General features: G+C 41.2%; 1 protein-coding gene and 1 pseudogene across 10 annotated transcripts in view; one reads left to right on the plus strand and one right to left on the minus strand.

Moving 5' to 3' along the window:
- The window catches only part of CEP164 (centrosomal protein 164), a 65381-nt gene that overhangs the window by 40784 nt on the left and 6064 nt on the right, over window positions 1–18533 (minus strand). For 8 of the 10 annotated variants that reach the window (XR_003046591.1, XR_003046590.1, XM_025047469.1 and 5 more), the window contains exons 2-5: window positions 17587–17689; window positions 13293–13404; window positions 6048–6252; window positions 2149–3825 (exon numbers count right to left, since the gene is read on the minus strand). Coding sequence is in view for 8 of the 10 variants with exons in the window: in XM_025047469.1 (XP_024903237.1) it covers window positions 2149–3825; window positions 6048–6252; window positions 13293–13404; window positions 17587–17668 (2076 nt within the window). In the remaining 2 variants the exon portion in view is untranslated. Of the gene's footprint in view, window positions 1–2148; window positions 3826–6047; window positions 6253–13292; window positions 13405–14091; window positions 14241–17586; window positions 17690–18533 lie in introns of those variants that run through there. The other 2 variants (XM_025047467.1, XM_006912770.3) reach the window with 2 other exon arrangements.
- Window positions 15495–15613, plus strand: LOC112480451 (annotated as a pseudogene).

Here is an 18533-nt window from a genome sequence, read left to right on the forward strand (position 1 = left end):
TGGCTGACAGAAGCCTTGCCAAAAGACTAGTCCCTTTTCCCTATTCTCAGGAGGGCCAAATGAAGGCTTCATGCCAGCAAGGATGGGAAAAAACAGCCTCGGTGTCAGAATTTTGAGATCTCGGGCTACTCACGGACTCTTAGATTCTCAGTTTACTCATCTGAAAGATGGAGATGATGTGTGTCCAATCACTTACGGTTTGTTGAGAAGTTCAAACGAGATAATGAATGCAAGGAGTATGTGCAAGTGGTCCAGGGCTACACCAAGGTTATGGAATTACTATTATTATAGGAATTCACATTTATAATAGTCTGGGCTTAGAAGCAGAGACAAGGATAGCATTCTGGTGACAATTTACTAAGAGCTCTTTAAAATTCATTTCTCAACTTAAAATGTATAAAACAACAACAAAAATTTCATTTCTCTCTAATCCCACAGAGACTGAAGAAAGAAAGGGGAACCTGGAGGAGGTCAGGTTGGAGAAGATCAGGCCACCCATCTTCTCACCCGCAGCTTCAGCCTAGGGGCTGGACTATCAGGTTCTGAGCAGTATCCCTTTCTGCAGGGGAAGGGCATCAGACACTCATCTGAAAGGGGACGTAATAACCACTCCCAGGCCTTTGTAGATTCCCAATCACCTGGCCTGTTGCAGAGTATCTTTGTTAGGCAGAAAAGGAGCTGATAATAAAATTGGCCAACATTACCTGAGCACCAAGCATCAAGCTAAGCACCTTACATGCCATGTCTCACTGTACTCTCACAACAGCCTGAGGCCACAGTCCCCACATGAGCTAATGGTGACTGGTGAGGTCAAGACCCTTGTCCAAAATCACGGGGCTAGCAAAGAGGGCAGACATGGACTTGAAACCCAGGGCTATCTCTAAGCCAGTATTTTACACTGCCTCCTGGTTGTGGCAGAAAAGGAGCATTGGCAAGCTTCTCTGAGGTGAACTGTGAGCAAACCAGGCCTGCTCCTGCTGACTTCCACCCTCCCAACTAGCCCCAGTGTAGCAGCAAGCAAAATTCTTCCCAATCTGTATTTATGGAAAATTACAGGCTCCTAACATGGCTAATTTGCTAACATGCTGGGGGCTTGAGGGAGGGAGACAGGCACACTGAGGGCATTGTTCACCCAGGCCTTTACCAAATCAGTGGTTAGCAAGGAAATTATATATTCCTGGCCCCTAGCTGATCATCTTCAAAGATGGCCATTAACTCTGACTATGGGCTGTGCATGGCGTTGTCCTTCATAGCGGATAAACTTGCTGCCATTGGGCTAATTAAAACTTTCAGGATAATCTGCTGCTTATCTGATATTTATAGTGCTACAGTAGTTATTAGAGCTAACAGAGAACCAGTGTACGCTAGCAATTAGGAACCAGAGGTAACAACTGGGTAAAGCCACAGCTGGGCAATAGCAGAATAGCCAGGGAAATTCAGATTGACCCCCATGGTCTCTGATCCAACTTGACTTCTTCTAAATGAAAAATATGGTGTTACTCTTTAAAGGATCAAAGGGTCCAAATGATAGAGCAAGCCCAACTCTTTGGTAAATCCCAGTACAAGAGGAAGTGAAGGAACAAACAGGGTCTGCACAGCTTGACACAGGTTATTCACATGATTTCTGGGAACCCTGGGAAGCAAGAAGCAGAAGCAATTTACAGGATGGTAGAGAGATTCTGGGATTCAGCCCCTCATGACAGTATTAATTCTCTTGTTTTCTGTGATTTTGAGAAAAGGACTCAGTTCAGAGCTTAGGGGTAGGGTATCTACTTGGGAAGACCTCTCTTTATAATTGGCTGATGGGAAAGGCTTCCCAAATCCTGGGAAGGACCTATATCCTGCATGAGTGCCAGGATTGGTGCCACCACGCTCACCCTCAAAACTGATCATTTTCAAAGCATGTGAACCACCCAGGAAATCTAGGTTTCCTCAGCCACTATTTTGCAGGTGATGGGATAGAAGAAACATGAAATATATGTCATCCCCTAAGATCACCATCCTGAGAAGTTAAGGGATCAGTAGTTACCAAGGGAGAGCAAATAACAGGAAAGCAGACCCGACAGCTTCGTTAAGATGTCAACTCAATCTGCTCCCTCGCTGCCACATTCACTGAGGCCTGTAGGCCATACTCTCTAAGAAGCCTACCTGGTTGAGAAGCTGCATCTTGCCTGGCTCTGCCGCAAGCTCTCTGTTGGAACTCAGCTCAACTAGCCCCTGCCTGAGGGGGTTGCTGCTTGGCTGGAAACAGGCTTGCTGAGAGGCCTCCAGCCCAGCCGGAGCAAGGGCCACCTCCTGAGGATGCTCCAGTAGCTCTGGCCTCCAAGCCAGAAACCTTGGGTCCCTCTCCATGGCTCTGATGGCCTCGTGCTCACCCTCACTAGACATCCTGGAACACTCAGCTGCCATACAACAGACCATGTTGGCAAAGTCTTTGCATGAAATTTCCTGCATGTTCTCAGGCTGCTCCAGGCCCTCCAGCCGCCTGGAGATCTTGACCATTTGCAGGATGTGCTGGTAGAACCTCTGATCCTCAGAATAGTCTTCACTCTCTGACTGCTCATCAGCAGAGCTCTGCAAGTGGGATAACTGGGGCACTAGAAAGGGGCTGTAGTGTAGATCTCTGGGTCCAGGGCCTGACTGATCCATGCCCCGTTCAGATCCCCGAGAGCTCTGCATGTCCCATGGGAAGTTATTCACCTCACCCAGTATCTGAGAGCCAAGGTAAGAGGCCAGATTGCTGCTGCTGCTGCTCTCCAAGTCAGGCCCAGACCCACTAAGGTTCCTGTCTTTTTTGGGGGGATCTGGAGACCCTGATGGTTGTCTCTCCTCACTGGTGGGAGATGCCGCAGGGGCACTTCCTAACGGGGCATTCTGGGATGGTTCTGATGCCAGGGTATCAGGTGGTACTAGGAAGGGTCCCTGAGGTAGATCATCAGCTGAGGCCTCTAGAACTTCAGGGTCATTGCCCTCTGCTTCTTTGCAGCTCCCGGGGGTACCCTTGTTGACAAGCTTGGAGACCTGTCCCATCCACAATCCTGGGGGCTCTCTCCTCCTCCTTCCCCAGCCCGTGCTCCCACCTTCCCCAGAAACACCTTGCCAGCCCAGGTCTTCAGCTTGGCTACTATCTAACGAGAACAGCTTGCTCTTCCTGGCAGGCGGTATATGGTTAGAAGAACAAGGGGAAAGGGAAGGGTCCTCCTCAGGGGATGATGAGGGAATGGGGCTCTGGCCCTTGTCCCCGCCAGGGCCAGTGGAGCTCAGTTTGGCCACGTTGTGGCTGTGCTGCTCCCCTTTCAACTGTGGGCCCTTGATGGTTTCAGAAAGCTTTGAGTGAACAGAGGCCTGGCTCCTGCTTTCTAGCACATCCTGCTCATTTTGGAGGGGCCTGCTGTTCTCAGGGCCCAGAATGCCAGATTTCTGCTGTCTGGTCCTCATTTCCAGCTCTTCTATTTCAGGGTCTGAAAACCCCAGGTAGATTTTCTCTGTCGGCTTCTGGGGGTTCTCTGGACCCTGCTGATCTCCTAATTCTGTCCTGCCTTGGGCTGGGGCCCTGCCTAAAATTTTCTCCACATCGGCAATGATCTGGTGGGTTCGGGAAGATTGGCCTTTGGAGAGTGGCTGTAGCTTGTTGGGCAGGGTTCCTGTGAGAGGCCAGGGGGTGTCACCCAGCATGCATGGGCTCTTCCCTTTCTTAAAGGAGCCCTCACTTCTAGCCTGCATCTCTTGGTCTAGGTCCACATCAGCAAGCCCAGGTGCTGAGAGAGGGGATGGGCCGCGGAGAAAGGAGGAAGAAGGCAGAAGTCCCTGATCAGGTTGCGTTTCCTAGATGGGTATATAAACATGCAGAGAAAACTAAGACAAAACACTTCTGAGTTACACTTGCTCCCTCAACCCTTGACAAGCCCTTAGCCCAAACCCACCCTCCATCTGAAGTAAAACAAAAACCAAAGAGGGAAGAAAAGCTAAAAGCTCCCTTGAGCTTTTGTTGTTTTCTGGCCCCAGTTTCCTTATCTATAAAGAAGAGGCCAGACTAGATCGTGGCTTACAAACCTTGCTCCATGGAACCTGCAGGTTGGTTCCACATGGTACCTTGGGGGTTGCTACATTGTGCACACGCTGGAGGAGGGACATCACCAAGGCCTACACCCCCAGGTTCAATCACAACAGCTCCACTTTATATATGCTGGATCTCTATGGAGGACCTGATTTGAAGACAGGGCTTCACTACTAAAGAAAATCTGAAAGTCAGCGACCAAGTTATCCCTAAGGTATCACCAAACTCTCAGTTCTATGATTGATTAATTTTATAAAATCCACTAACCTTACCAGAATTATTTAAGAAGGGAGAGAAGAGGGGAAACCTAACTGTGAGCTGAGCCTTAGAAACACAGTCTGTCTTCTACAGGTACAAGTTGGTACTGCTCAGGAGACATCCACACAGCCAGAGAACCTTGAGGCTAGAAGAAACTCTAAAGATCAACCATACTCTGTAAGAATTCACCGTGAGAGCCCAAACTACCTGAGTCCAGGTCACCCACCTGGCTGCACCCTGGGCAAACTCAGGTTTGAGACACCTGTCCTGAGACCTAAGATCCAGACTACAGCCCAAGATTATCCAATTGTCCCCAGCTCCTGAAACCACAGAAGGAATCCTTTTTAGGGAGCTCCAGGAACTCAGTCACACACCCAGAACGCAGGCTATTACCCAAATCTCCAACCCAGAACCCTCACTTCATTCCCTCTCCCGCCTTTAGTCATGCCACAGCCTGCCAGATGCTGATTATCACTTACAATAACCCTGGGTTAGTGAAAATTCTGTTGTCCATCTTTTGCCTTTCAAATATATGACATTAGAAACTTCAGCCTATTTGGAAAGTATCGGTCTTCTTTTCTCTATCTTGAGGAACGGGCTTGTTATCTTACTTCTCAGAATCATGAGTAGTAGTATGTGGAGGAAGGGAAAGGAGAGAGGAGTCTCTATAAAGCTTGGAAATGATAAAAAGAATGAATTCATCAACAACCATCCAATGCCAGAATGGACACCTTGGAAAGGATAAAAGGAAGCTGAAGGAATCTTCACTGAGAAGCAAGCACTAGGTACTAGTGGGAAATAAAGACTATAAACAAAAGAGCAAATCAATTGGACCACTGAGAGGGTTGAAAAGATATCCCCAGTGCTCTCCACCTGGCTGACCCTCACTCTCCTCAATGTGCCCCGCCTGCCTCGCAGCTGGGTGAGGGGAAGAAGGCAGGTTTCCCTGCACTGCCACAATGTGCTGGGAGAGCCCAGGCCTCACTTCAGTATGGCTCCAACTCTTAGCTCCTCTGCCTATAAAATGAGGGCAATAACTCTGCCTCCTAAGTACAGACATACTGAACAGACAAATAAAACAAAAATGGAAAAGAACACCTTCGACTCTGAGCAAGAAAGCTACTTGAGACCAAGGTGATCACACTGCAACCAAATTTCCATTATCCACCACTAACCGAGGACACCCGCAACGAAGGTAATCTACAGGAGTGAATAAATCCCAAACTTTTCTTTTGGGATCTTGAAGACACTGGTGTCCTGACAGCTGACTTACGGATAGATCTGGCATAGGAATTCGTACCACTGAGACAAATAATGAACCCACAGTAGGAAGGTCTGACTCTGAAAGAAGAAGAAAGACACTCCACTCATCAAGGCTCTCTGGCCTTCACCAACTGCTCCCTGTCCCCCCACTCTCCAGAGGGGCAGATGGCATCACTTCTTTTACTACTACAAACCACCATCCTCAGCAGAGCACCCTCTCTCACCCATCCTATTATGTAACATACACTTCCCAAGGCAGAAAAAAGGAATTGTTTAGAAATACTAATAATTTCTAGAAGCTGAAAGGAAAATATGCAGAAGACAGGCACAATTCACATGATGAAGTATCAAGAAATTACTATATTATTGTAATTGTTCTTAACCTCCCAGCTATAAACACCCAGAGGTTCCCAATATCCCCTCAGGTTATAACCCTGGCCTCTGTGGGATCTGGCTTCTACGGACTCACCAGGGGACTTTTGGAGGTCTCTTTGTCCTTCTTGTCTTTCTTTTCCTTTTTCTTTTTCTTGTCTTTCTTCTTAATAGCTCCAGAAGTTGACAGCTTCCCTCGCTCTTGGATCACCAAGTTTCGATAGTGCTCATCACAGGGATGGTCCCACATGGACTGCCCGTTGGCAAAGTTGAAATAGTAAATATCACCTGTGATGTCCTGGCTAGGGATGAGCAGAGGTCAGAAGTTAGTCTCTGCTCAGGTCCAAAGCTACTTAGGAAAAAAAGAAAAGGAAGAAAAATGGCAAAGAGGCAGAGGAGGAAGAGGAATTAAGGGAAAAGGGAAGAGGGATAGAGAAGATGGGAGGAAAGGAGAAGAGAGGAAAAGATTAACACAAAACTGAAGGGTACTGTTTGGCTAAGAATAAAGGAGCTAACGTCGATAGGAACAAAGGATTGGGATATCTCGGAGTTCCAAAGGATTGGGATATCATTGGAGTTCCTGGGAATTCACGCTAGACTAGTGCAGGAATAAACTTCGGTTTAGATGGTATCTAAGTACAAATACTATGGTATCTTGGCAATAAATTCTAAGCTAGACCTTGCTTAATATTTTTATAAATGGTCTGAGGAGAAAAATACATTGTGCAAGCTCTGGCTTTATAAAACATTCCAAAATCATAAGAGGTGACAATTCAAGCTGGTGGGGATCAACAACAGAAGAAAATAATGTAGAAGGTGGGTTTCAAGAATCTGTGTTTCACCACGGACAAGTCCAAAATAAACCATTCATCCGATCCACTATTACTAATCCATTAAGACAGCTAATAGAAAAAAAATGCACAATAGCAATATAAAATATATAATATCCAGGAATAAATCCAAAATGCAAATTTTTTATAAAGCTTTACCAAAAAGCTAAGAAAAAGAAAAAACATTAGAGATTCCATGTTCCCGAACAGAAAGACTCAAGTCTGTAAATTTCCTCAATAGCCAATAATCCTCAAATTAAATATAAATCCAATACGATCCCAATAAAATCTAGGGCTCCTTATGAAACCTGGCAAACTCAATCTCAATTCAAACAAAACAGAAAATACATAGAAGTAATAAAATATATATATCAAGGGTAAAAAGTGAAAAAGAAGACATAGAAATGCCCAATAAGCACATGAAAAGATGCTCCACAGCACTAAAATTTAGGGAAATAAAAAATTAAAACCACAATGAACTATCCCTTCACATCTATTAGCATGGCTATTATCAAAAAGGAAGCAGAAAATAACAAGTGTTGGCAAAGATGTAGAAAAATTGGAACCCTTGTGTACTGTTGGTGGGAATGTAAAATGGTATAGGCACTGTGAAAAAAAGAGTATGGCAGTTCCTTAAAAAATTAAAAATAGAATTACCACGACACATCGATTCAACTTCTGAGTATATACCCAAAAGAACTGAAAGCAGGATTCAAACAGATATTTGTATATAGGCCCTGGGAACTTGGGTTTTAATGCCAATGTTCATGACAGCATTATTCATAATAGTCAAAGGTGGAAACAACCCAAATATCCACTGACAATAAATGCATAAACAAAATGTAGTATATACAAGCACTAGAATATTGTTCAGTCTTAAAATGGAATTCAATTCTGACACATGCTACAACATGGATGAAACTCGCAGTCATTATGCTAAGTAAAATAAGTCAATCACAAAAGGACAAATTTCGTATGAGTCCACTTATATGAAGTACCTAGAATAGACAAATTAATAGAGACAGAAAGTAGATCAGAGGTTACTAGGAGCTGGGGAGGGGGGAGAATGAGGGAGTTATTGTTTAATGAGTACATAGTGTCAGCTTAGGAAAATAAAGTTCTGGAGATAGGTGATGATGGTTACACAACACTGTGAATATACTTTGCGCCATTGAACTGTATATCTAAAAATGGTTAAAACAGTAAAGTTATGTATGTTTTACCAGAAAAAAAATTTACAAAAATATTTTGTAACTTATGCACTAACTAGAACCTCTAGTATAATTGAACAGAAGTGATGACGATGGACGTTTTTGCCTTCTTCTTCAGTGCATAAGAAAGCATAAAGAAAATTAAAAGAAACTGGGAGCAAACAGTAGCATAAGATTAATACAAAGAAAAATCAAAGAGTTCTACCTCCTTAACAAAAATGAAAAGATAAGCAACACAATAGACGAAAAGGCGAAGGATATAAACAAGCAAATCACAAAAGATAAACTAACAGCCAACAACAGATGGCCAACTCAACTCTGAACGATTTGGGAAATACAAATTAAAATAACCAGGTATAATTTCTTACCCTTGGACTGACAATTTTGGGGGGTTGATTTTTTTTTTCTGATCGACAATTTCTTAATTCATAATATTTTTAAATGAACAATATGTGCTATTGGTAGGACTGTTAAACTTTAACGGAAAATACTTTGGTATTAATTAACAATATTTAAATTCTGCATATATTTTAACACATTAATTCAAATTCTAGAAATTTTTTCTAAAGAAACATACAAAACTTCGGAGAACATGCTTTACTGAAGAAAACATCTGACCTCTTTTTACCCCATGCAAACACAGATAAATACCGTATTAATATATAACAACAATTACAATAACAAAATAATAAGACAAAAAAATGTTTTCATCATAGCCAGACAGAGAAATTCTCACTTGAAACATAAAGAAATCATGAAACCTGAGTAGTAAATGTATGAACTGAAAGGTCAAGGCTGATATCTGACCTGGATACAGGCCCTGGGAACTTCAGTTTTAATTCTAATTTACAGACACTAAATATGGCCTTAGGCCTCCACGAATTTGGAAACTGGAAATGAGACCCTCGCATATATCTGGGGCCCTTAAGAATGCTCCCTCCATGAATGAAAGAACCTAAAGGGCCATGGAAACAACAGGGAAGCACATCATCCACTCCAGGTTCTAGACAGCAAAATAAAATTTAAAAAAAATTAAAACCCCAAGACATGTAGATATAGAGGCTAAAATGTGATAAGGAAATCCCAAGTCAGGAAACTAATATAAAAATTTAGTCCTCAACCACTGAAAAACCATTGGCAGAAGCCATTATAAAGCCACTTGACAACCTAAAAATGAGAAGATGAATTCGTAAAATTCTCAATAAATAATTACAAACCACATGAAGAAACATTTCACCATGAGGGAAAATCAGTGACACAATGAAGGGAAGAATTAGCGCACAAAAAAACTTGGCAGAGTAAATCAAAAGACTAAAAATAACTACATTTGCCATTATTATAGAAAAGGAGCAGAAAAAAATGAATAAGTAAATAAAAGGAGTAGAATCCATAATGAAAGAGCATAATTCAAAAAACCAAGAAATACTGGGAAAAAAACTACAATAGAACTTGCAAGAATTGGTAGTCATTAAATTTTCAAAAACAGATGGGTTAAACAGCAAATTTGACACAGAAAAAGAAATAGTGAACTGGAAAACACACCAAAGGACATTATCCAGAATGCAACATGCAAGATAAAGTGAGTTTAAAACATGAAACAGAAATTAAGAAACGGAAGAGGAGGAGGAGGGGGAGGAGGAGAGGGAGGAGGAGGAGGGGAAAGAGGAGGAGGAGGTCCAGTATATTCCTAGTAAGAGTTCCAGAAAAGAAAAGTGATAATAGTTGGGAATTTTCCAAAATTGAAGAGACATGAGTCCTCAAAGAAAGAAGGCACTCCAAATTCTGAACATGATAATTAAAAATAAACCATACTTTGATACACTGTAGTGAAATCACAGAATATCAAATTTAAAAACAAAATAATAAAAACTACCACGAGGGAAAACCTGATTGCCTACAAAGGAACAACAAATGAGACCAAGAAAACATGTCTTATTTGCAAAACCAGAAGTCAGAAGATAGTGGGTACATAATATTTTCAAAGGGCTGTTCATAATCAACAAACAATTCTATACTCGACTAAACTATCATTCGAGAGTGAGACAAGACAAAAATGACTGACGATACAGAAAAATGTAAACACAGTTAGCATGTTTGATATAAAGGACATTTATAGAACCCTATATCCAAAAATGAGACGTGACATTCTTACCGAGCACATATAGAACACTTACATAGATAAAATCACTTGCTGAGCCACAAAAGAAGTCTCAATTTGTAACAAAGAATAAATATAATGAATAAATAAAATTGGAAATCAGTAATAAAAAATACCCAAACTTTATCTACCTCGTCCCCTTCAAAATATTATTTTAGGGTAAAAATACTTAACAAAATTTTAGAAAATCAAACTAAATAATATATAATTATGACCTAACAGACTTTATTCCAGGAATATAAGGTCAGTTTAATATCTGAAAATCAATCAATATAATTGTTAACAGATCAAAATAGAAAAATCATAGGATTCTATCAATAGATGCAAGAAAAAACATTTTAGAGAATCCAATATCCATTTCTCATTTAAACTCTCAGCCAGCTAGGAATAGAAGGGAATTTCCTCATCCTGACAAAGGGCATTTACAGAAACATATAGCTGACATCATATTTAATGGTGAACGGCTGAATGCTTTCCCCTAAAGAACAAGGCAAAAATTGTCCATTGTCACTACTTCTATACAATTATACTAGAGGTTCTAGTCAGTGCAATGAGCCAAGAAGTAGAGATAAAAAGTATCCAGATTAGAAAGGAAGAAATAAAAATGTCTTTATTTCCAGACGATGTGATCATCTATGTACGAAATCCTAGAGAATCTACAAAAAAAGCTATTAGAACTGGCATAAGTGAGTTTAGCATGGCTATAAGATTAATGTACAAAAATCAATTTTATTTCTGTATAAAAGCAACAAATTGGAAATTAAAAATTTTAAATATACCATTTGCAGAAAAATCAAAAATATGAAATAATAAGCAATCTGACAAAATATGGGCAAGATGTATACTAAAAACTACAAAACATTTCTTAGAGACATTAAAGAAAACCTAAATAAGAGAGAGACCCTGTTCTTTTGTTGGAAGACTCAATATTGTTTTAGATGTCGATTCTCCCCAAATTGATTTATAGATTCAATGCAATCCCAAAATCCTAACAAAGTTTTTGTAGAAAATGGCAAGCTGATTCTAAAATTCATATGGAAATACAAAGGACCTATTATACAACTTTGAAAATGGAGAACAAAGTTGGAGGATTTAACTCCAAATGATTTCAAGATTTATGGCAAGGCTATAGTAATCCAAACGGTATGACATTGGTATAAAGGCAAAGAGATAAATGGAAGAGAAGAGAGCAAAGAATCCAGAAATAGACCCACATGTAATGGTCAATTTAGGAAAAAAATTTAATTATCCTTCAATATAAGTGGTTAAATAAATCAGGATTTTTTAAAATCATGGTATATCTATGTATGGAAAAGTAAGCAACTGATAAAGAATGAGGTAGACCTTCACACTGACATAGAAGAGCAATATATACAGTATAGCACCAATGTTTAAAAAACAAAACATGAAATATATGGTGATAAAAAGATATGACTTTGGGTGGTGAACACACAATGCAATATACAAATGATGTATTACATAATTATACACTTGAAATCTATAGAGTTTTATTAACCAATGTCACCCCAATAAACTTTAAAAAAAAAAAGAAAAAAATAATGTGTGTGCGATGTGGATATACATGTATGTGGGGTATGTGTGTGTCTGTGTTTTAAAGATCTGGAAGGAATTCATCAATTAATTAATCTTAGGACTGGGAGTAATTAGGTAAAAGCTGACATGTATACATAAGTTTTATTGACTTTTGCTATTTTAAAAAGTGAGAAATACTTTACACTCTCCTTACAGGATGAGGGAGTATTAGCCACCACTAGCAGGTATCTGAATCCAGCTGGCACGAAGCCTGGCACACTGCTGGACCATAACCAATGACAGTTTCCTTCTTTCCATCTACTTTTTTTTAATATCACTGCAGCCATTTATTTATTGAGTACATGTACATTAGGGTGTTATTATGTTGACTGTATTTCTCATGTGGCTTTTAATTTAAAAAGTATCCAAAAGCAAAACAACACAGATATATACAAAGTTAAAAAACAGAGAAAAAGAAGATAGAGGTTAGATAAGGCAAATATGGATATCAGGGTGGGTATTGGAAACAAAACAGAAACCATTTTCCTACCAACACAACCAAGAGTCCTCAGCACCTGGAATACTGTATGCAGTGCTAACAGATTTTCTACAAGAAAGATGTCATGAAACTGGAGAAGGTTCAAGGATAGGCAGCTAAAAAGATCAAGAGAATAGGGAGCCTCCCATGTGAGGAGAAGATAAAAGGCTTACAATTCTTCAGCAGAGATGAATAAGGCTACAACTGTAGTCATTTTGAAATACGGCCAACACATTAAATGGATGGATAAAAACAGGGTAATTACACCTTGCACACAAAATTGCACAATACCAGCACAAGAACGGACCCCTCAGACATCTGGGGACCATGCTATAGAAGGAAGTAAATTAATGGCACTTTAGGGAAACAGCTTGGAGAAAGAGCTCCGTGCATGTGATGAAAAGAACAGAGCAGACATGCAGAACAGAGAAAACAGCGTCACCAAGAGTGGGAGAGGAGGCATCGTCAGGAGGAAGGAGACACAGCAGTGCTGTGACTCCTTTTAGCTTCCCCACCTCGGTCAGTCTGTTTCCTCACCATTAGCCTTTGTTTCCCTGAGATAACCTGAGTCTCTGTCCCTCACAATCCAAAGAGCTCAGATGGAAACTGAAAATATGAACAAATCCACCAATACGAACCAACTCATGAAGAGATTACTCAAATTCGGGGATTGGTTACCAAGAGAGAAGAAACCCTTGTCCATATGTGTAGCCTCACCATAAAGCTCTTTAACACCAGCATCCATTTTGGACATGCTAGGAAGGTCTCAATATTGTCACTCTCAATATCAGTGTGCAAGGAATAACAACACCTCCTGAGTATGTCTAAAACAGATACTAGTGCTAGAGGACCTGACCCAGGGCAGAAGCTCGTAGGGACCCTGGGTATAAGTGCTAAACCCCTCATAGAGACCACAAAGCGTCAAGCAGCCCAGCAGAGGAATGGCCCATTGCTGTCCCAAACTCTGTGCAGGACAGGCTTCTAAAGGTGACTGGTTAAAGTTGATCCCCAGCGTCAGGCTCCCTCTGCCTCTGACAGGCAAAGTCAGTGGGCCGCACCCCTGCTAACTCACCATGGCTTCCACTCCACAGGCAGCGGGGCTACAATGCCCTCCCGCGCCAGCCACATCAGTTCCGGTTCCTTGATGGGATCGATTCCAATCTCTCTGGCAAATTCAAGAATTTCTGCAAGGAGAGGCAGGAGGGTAGAAAAGTAAGAGAGCTGGAGAAGTGGATGAAAAGGAAAAACCTCACAATCAACCTGTGAAATAATAAGAAATACATCTGTTGGTCTCTGCCACCAGTTCCTATTAATATTTGGTCTTTGATCCCAGTTCCTAAAAGAGCTTCTAAGACCTTGTAGTTTCCTGAGTAGCAAGAACATCTTCGTTCCAGTGAGGTGATTCGATGGGCTCATGGGTGGCTCCTGGATGGGACTGGTCTCCAGAAAGACCAAGCAAGCCATGATTAGAAGCTTGGAACTTTCAAGCTCGCCCCCCATTCTCTGGAGAGGGGACAGGGGCTAAAAAATGAATTAATCGATCATGTCTACATGATGAGCTGCCACAAAATCCCTAAACTATGGAGTTCAGAGAGATTCCAGGAAGGTGAACACATCCACAGTGCAGCTAGGAGAGTACTGCACTCTAACTCCATGGGGACAAAAGCTCCTGCACTTGGGATCCTCTCAGACTCCATCCTATATATCTCTTCATCTGGCTGTTGGCCTGTATCTTTTATCATACTTTTTGTTATATAATAAACTGGTAAACATTACTGTTTCTCTGAGTTCTGTGACTTGTTCTAGCAAATTATTAAACCTGAGGATGGGGTCATGGGAACTCTGGTGTACATCTGGTTAGTTAGAAGTACCTGGGACAACCTGAGACTTGCAACTGGCATCTGCAGTGAGGGCACTCTTGTGGGACTGAGCCTTTAACTTGTGGGATCTGATGCTTACTCCAGGTAGATAATGTCAGAATTGAACTGAATTGTAGGACATCCAGTTTGTGTCAGAAAATCTGTCAGTGTTGGGGGAAAAAAAACCACACATCTCATGTCAGAAGCACTGAGTGTAAAACTGAAGGAAAAACAGGATATTTTTTTACCAAACAACTGTTCTACGCTGCCTTTACTTTCCAAATTTTCTTCAGTGAGCAGGTATTACTTTTATATTATACACTTTTCTTAAATTAGCTATAAATGGTACTCCTAAATCAAGGCATGCTATTGCCATACACCAAGAATATAATCTGAAGCCAAGTATCACAAAGGCAAAAAAGTAAGACCAAGACTTCAGTACCTCAGGAAAAATCCCAATAGCCACAGCCAGAACCATCCTAAATGAGGGCAGCCTTACCAGGACATAAGATTTACCAAGATTTACAAAAATCTTAGTACAAGAGTGCTCATCACTCAGACAACAAGCATGTTCTGAACACTGCAGAAAACTAAGCCCCTTGAGATCTTACCAACACACAATTAGAGTACAAACCAGGTGACATATGCTGTAAGGGAGATATGCACTGTGTGCTATGGGAGCAGAGAGAATGTGGAGATTTATTCTGTCAGGGCCACAGGATGCCTGAGCTGAGAAAGTGGGATGATACTCAGGCAGCCTTCTTATCCACTTACTGAACCCTCTCTTCCATGAGAGTTGTTCCATTTTCAATTTTGCTATAGATCATGGACTCTAATACTTTTGTTGTACTCTTTTGAAACCAAGCATTTAGAAAGGCTCTTTTGCCAGAGAGATCTGGAGGAATAAGGGAGATATATGTACTGAGTTAAGAGTTATCTCACCTAGAAGAAAAAAGATAGATGAGATCATTGGAATATGTCACCAGAGCTCCTAGGATTAATGAAATAAATTCCCAAGAGGTATCAATACTGGTGATAATTGCCCAGGCCAGAGAGACATCACCAATATGGGTCACCTCAGTGGAGAGTTTGGAGGTTGACATGCCTGAGGACTAGGGGGAAAAAGCACATTTTCAAAGGACTACTGAAATTTGGCTAGCCAGGGATTAATTTATTCATTGATTTCACAAATATTTTTTAAGTGCCTCTATGTACCAGTCACCAAGTGCCATGAAAGAGAGAAAAATGGTCTCTGTCCTTATGAAGCTTATGTTCAAGTAGAAGAAACAGCTCGTAAAGAAATAAACAGATAACTATACAAACTGTTAAAGCTTCTGATAAACACAATGAAGTAAATGAGGTATAAGAGAAAATGTCAAGGTGGAGGGGGCACTTCTTTAGAAAGAGTCAAGGCTATCTACAGCCATGCTACCCTGAACATCCCCGATCCCGTTTGATCTTGGAAGCTAAGCAGGGTCAGGCCTGGTTAGTACTTGGATGGGAGACCACCTAGGAAGACCAGGTGCTTTAGGCATTAAAAAAAAAAATCAGAAAGAGTCAAGGAAAGCTCAGAATGGTGACAATTGAAACCTGTAAGAAGAAAGAAGCCAGCCATGCACAGCACTGAGCAAAGAGCACTCAGGCATAAGAAGAGCAGGTGCAAAGGGCCTGTGGCAAGAAGCAGCTTGGTCCATCTGTCAGAAAGGCACGTGACTGGTACAGTGAGCAACAGAGAGAGTGGCACCAGGTGAGCCTGGCCAGGTAGCCAGGCTGGATCGTACAGAGCCCTACAAACGCCACTAATAGTGTTATGCTGAGTATAACGGAAGATTTTAAAATCTGGTTCTGATATGACCTGTAAGAAGAACAGTCTTATGCTAAGTGGAGCAGACTAGGAGGGCAAGAGTATAAGCAGAAAATTGTGGCTTGAGCTCAAGATGTCTAAACTCAGACTGAGCAGAAGAGAGTTTTTATAAAGATCCTTAGAAAAATATTAGAACCCATCTACAACAGTAAACAAAAAAGATAAAATATTTAAGAAATAAACTGAGCAAGAAATGTGCAAAACTTATATGAAGAAAACTTTAAGTCACTCCTGATAAACAAAAAAAGACACAAATGAAAAGGAATACAGTGTTCTTGGATATAACAGGAAGACTTAACATCATAAAGATGTTACTCCTCTCTAGGTTCATTCATAGATTTAGCACAACTTTTTCTAAGATACTAACAATTCCCACATACAGAGCCCTCCCCTGGACAAGGTGATTCTGAAGTTTATGGGGAGATAAACGAGATTACCAAGAAAACTTTGAAGAAAAAAATCAATGAGGGTATTTCTAGTATCTACTAGATACTAGAATTTATTATCAAGTCTCAGTAGTTAAAGGTACAATACTGGTATATAACTAGACAGTCCGATGGAAAAGAAGAGAAAGTAGACCCAAATACGCACAGGCAGCACCCAAGCAGTGAGGGAAAGCTGAGCTACTCCATAAATGGTTGAGAACAGACCTAGAGGAAAACATTGAAAGAAGTATTTGTTCTTGGAGTAGGGAAGCCTTTTCTAACTATGATATAAAATTCAGGCTTTTCTAACTATGATAAATTTAACGTGAAAATTTTAAACAAAAATCCCATGCTATAAGCAAAGTCCAGGGTTTAATGTGGGATCAACAGATTCCTGGGGATGCAAGAGTTCTTACCCCTAACAGGCCTACAAAACATCAGAATTATAAGTAAAATTTGTGTGTCCAAATCCATGATTCATGAGAATTTCAAAGGAATCTTCACCCCTAAAATAGCATAGTGTTTCAAAGTGCAGGCCCTGAAATAAGACTACTTAGGTTTAGATTCTAGCTGTACCACTTAGTAGAACCCTGTGACTGCAGGGAAGTTACTAAATCTTTCTGTGTCTCCATTTCCTCATCTATAAAGTAGGGTTTAATTATAGTACCTAACTCATGAGTTGCTGTGAGGGTTGAAAAGGAAATAGATGTAGAGTCCTTACTAAAGACAATGGCACATAGTAGCACTGAATAAATCTTGTTATTATTGTTATTAATAATGTTATTGTTGTTTAAAAAACTGCTTCAGTTTGTTCTTAAGAAATTTGGTTTCCCCTGGTCTTAGCACACAAAGTATTTAATTACTGATTGAACCCAAAGTCAGTACATTTTCTCTGGGAAGGGCCATACAGTAAATATTTTAGGCTTTGTAGGTCATATGGTTTCTGTCACAACTACTCAACACTGCCCCTGCAGCCTGAAAGCAGCCATAGACAATACATGAACAAATAAATGTGGTTATTTTCTAATAAAACTTCATTTACAAAAACACGCAACAGGCCAGGTTAGGCCCATGGGCTATAGTTTGCCAACCCTGCTCTAACCCAAATATACTGAGGAGCCTTGTGCATGTACTACACTTTGCTTCAGATGAACAAAGATAAATCAAAGATAATTCCTGCCCTCGAAGAACTACTACAATACACCCCAGGCCTCTTACCTTGCTCACTGGGGATGTAAGTCTCATCATAATCTTCCTCCAGAACCAGCTGGTCTCCTATGCGGATGGGTCTTCCAGCCATGATTGGTCTGGGCTCGAAGGCCTACATCCCAGAGACCCCCAACCAAAGAGAAAATCAGTAACCCAGCTTAGAAGAGGAAAAGTTTTAGTTGGGTCATGGAGCATCTGGGTCAGACCAGATTCTTCGAGCTAACTTAGCCAGGGATTTTCCAGATTCCAGAGAAAGTGGAGGGTGGGACCAACAGCTCAGAACTCAGGCCTTACAGGCTCTGTGCCCTAGAAAGTTCCCTCAGACACATGTCCCAAAGGCTTGCTGAACACTCAGCAGACCACAAAAGATCTGAAAACCCGACTCTCTCAAGAGTTTGACTTCCTATCTCCCTTGAATGGGAGAAAGAATTAACAGTATAGAACCCCTAGCTAGAAAACCCTAGTGACCAAAATTACTAGCAGTACACGCCTCTGCCCATAAACCAACATACCCCAGTGTGCTCACACTGTCTCATCACATATCCCTATTTGCATGTTCCTATTCACATTTGACAATGCCCTCAGGAAGCTTACACTCTAGTGGAGGGAGCATACAAGACTTCAACAGTAGTACAAGGCAGAAGGGGAAACACATCCTGCACTGAGAGTACTAAGAGAAAAATAACATATTCCCACTGAAGCGATGAAGAAAGGCTTGGTCAAGGAGCTGATACCAAGGGCTGACCAGAGTTCTGATAGTGGAGATAGCTACTCTAGGGAGAGGGAAGGTCATGTGCAGATAAGGTGTTCTGGAGTGCAGGATACTAGCATGAATGGTAGGGGCTGGGGTAGAAAGCCAGGTCAGGGTCTGGTCATGGAGAGCCTTGCAGACCATGCTAACGAGCCTCGACACTGCCCTGTAGCAAAGGCAGGCAGGGAGAGAGTCACTGAGGACT

The sequence above is a fragment of the Pteropus alecto genome, unplaced genomic scaffold (genome assembly GCF_000325575.1).
Source record: "Pteropus alecto unplaced genomic scaffold, ASM32557v1 scaffold224, whole genome shotgun sequence".
Taxonomy (NCBI): domain Eukaryota; kingdom Metazoa; phylum Chordata; class Mammalia; order Chiroptera; family Pteropodidae; genus Pteropus; species Pteropus alecto.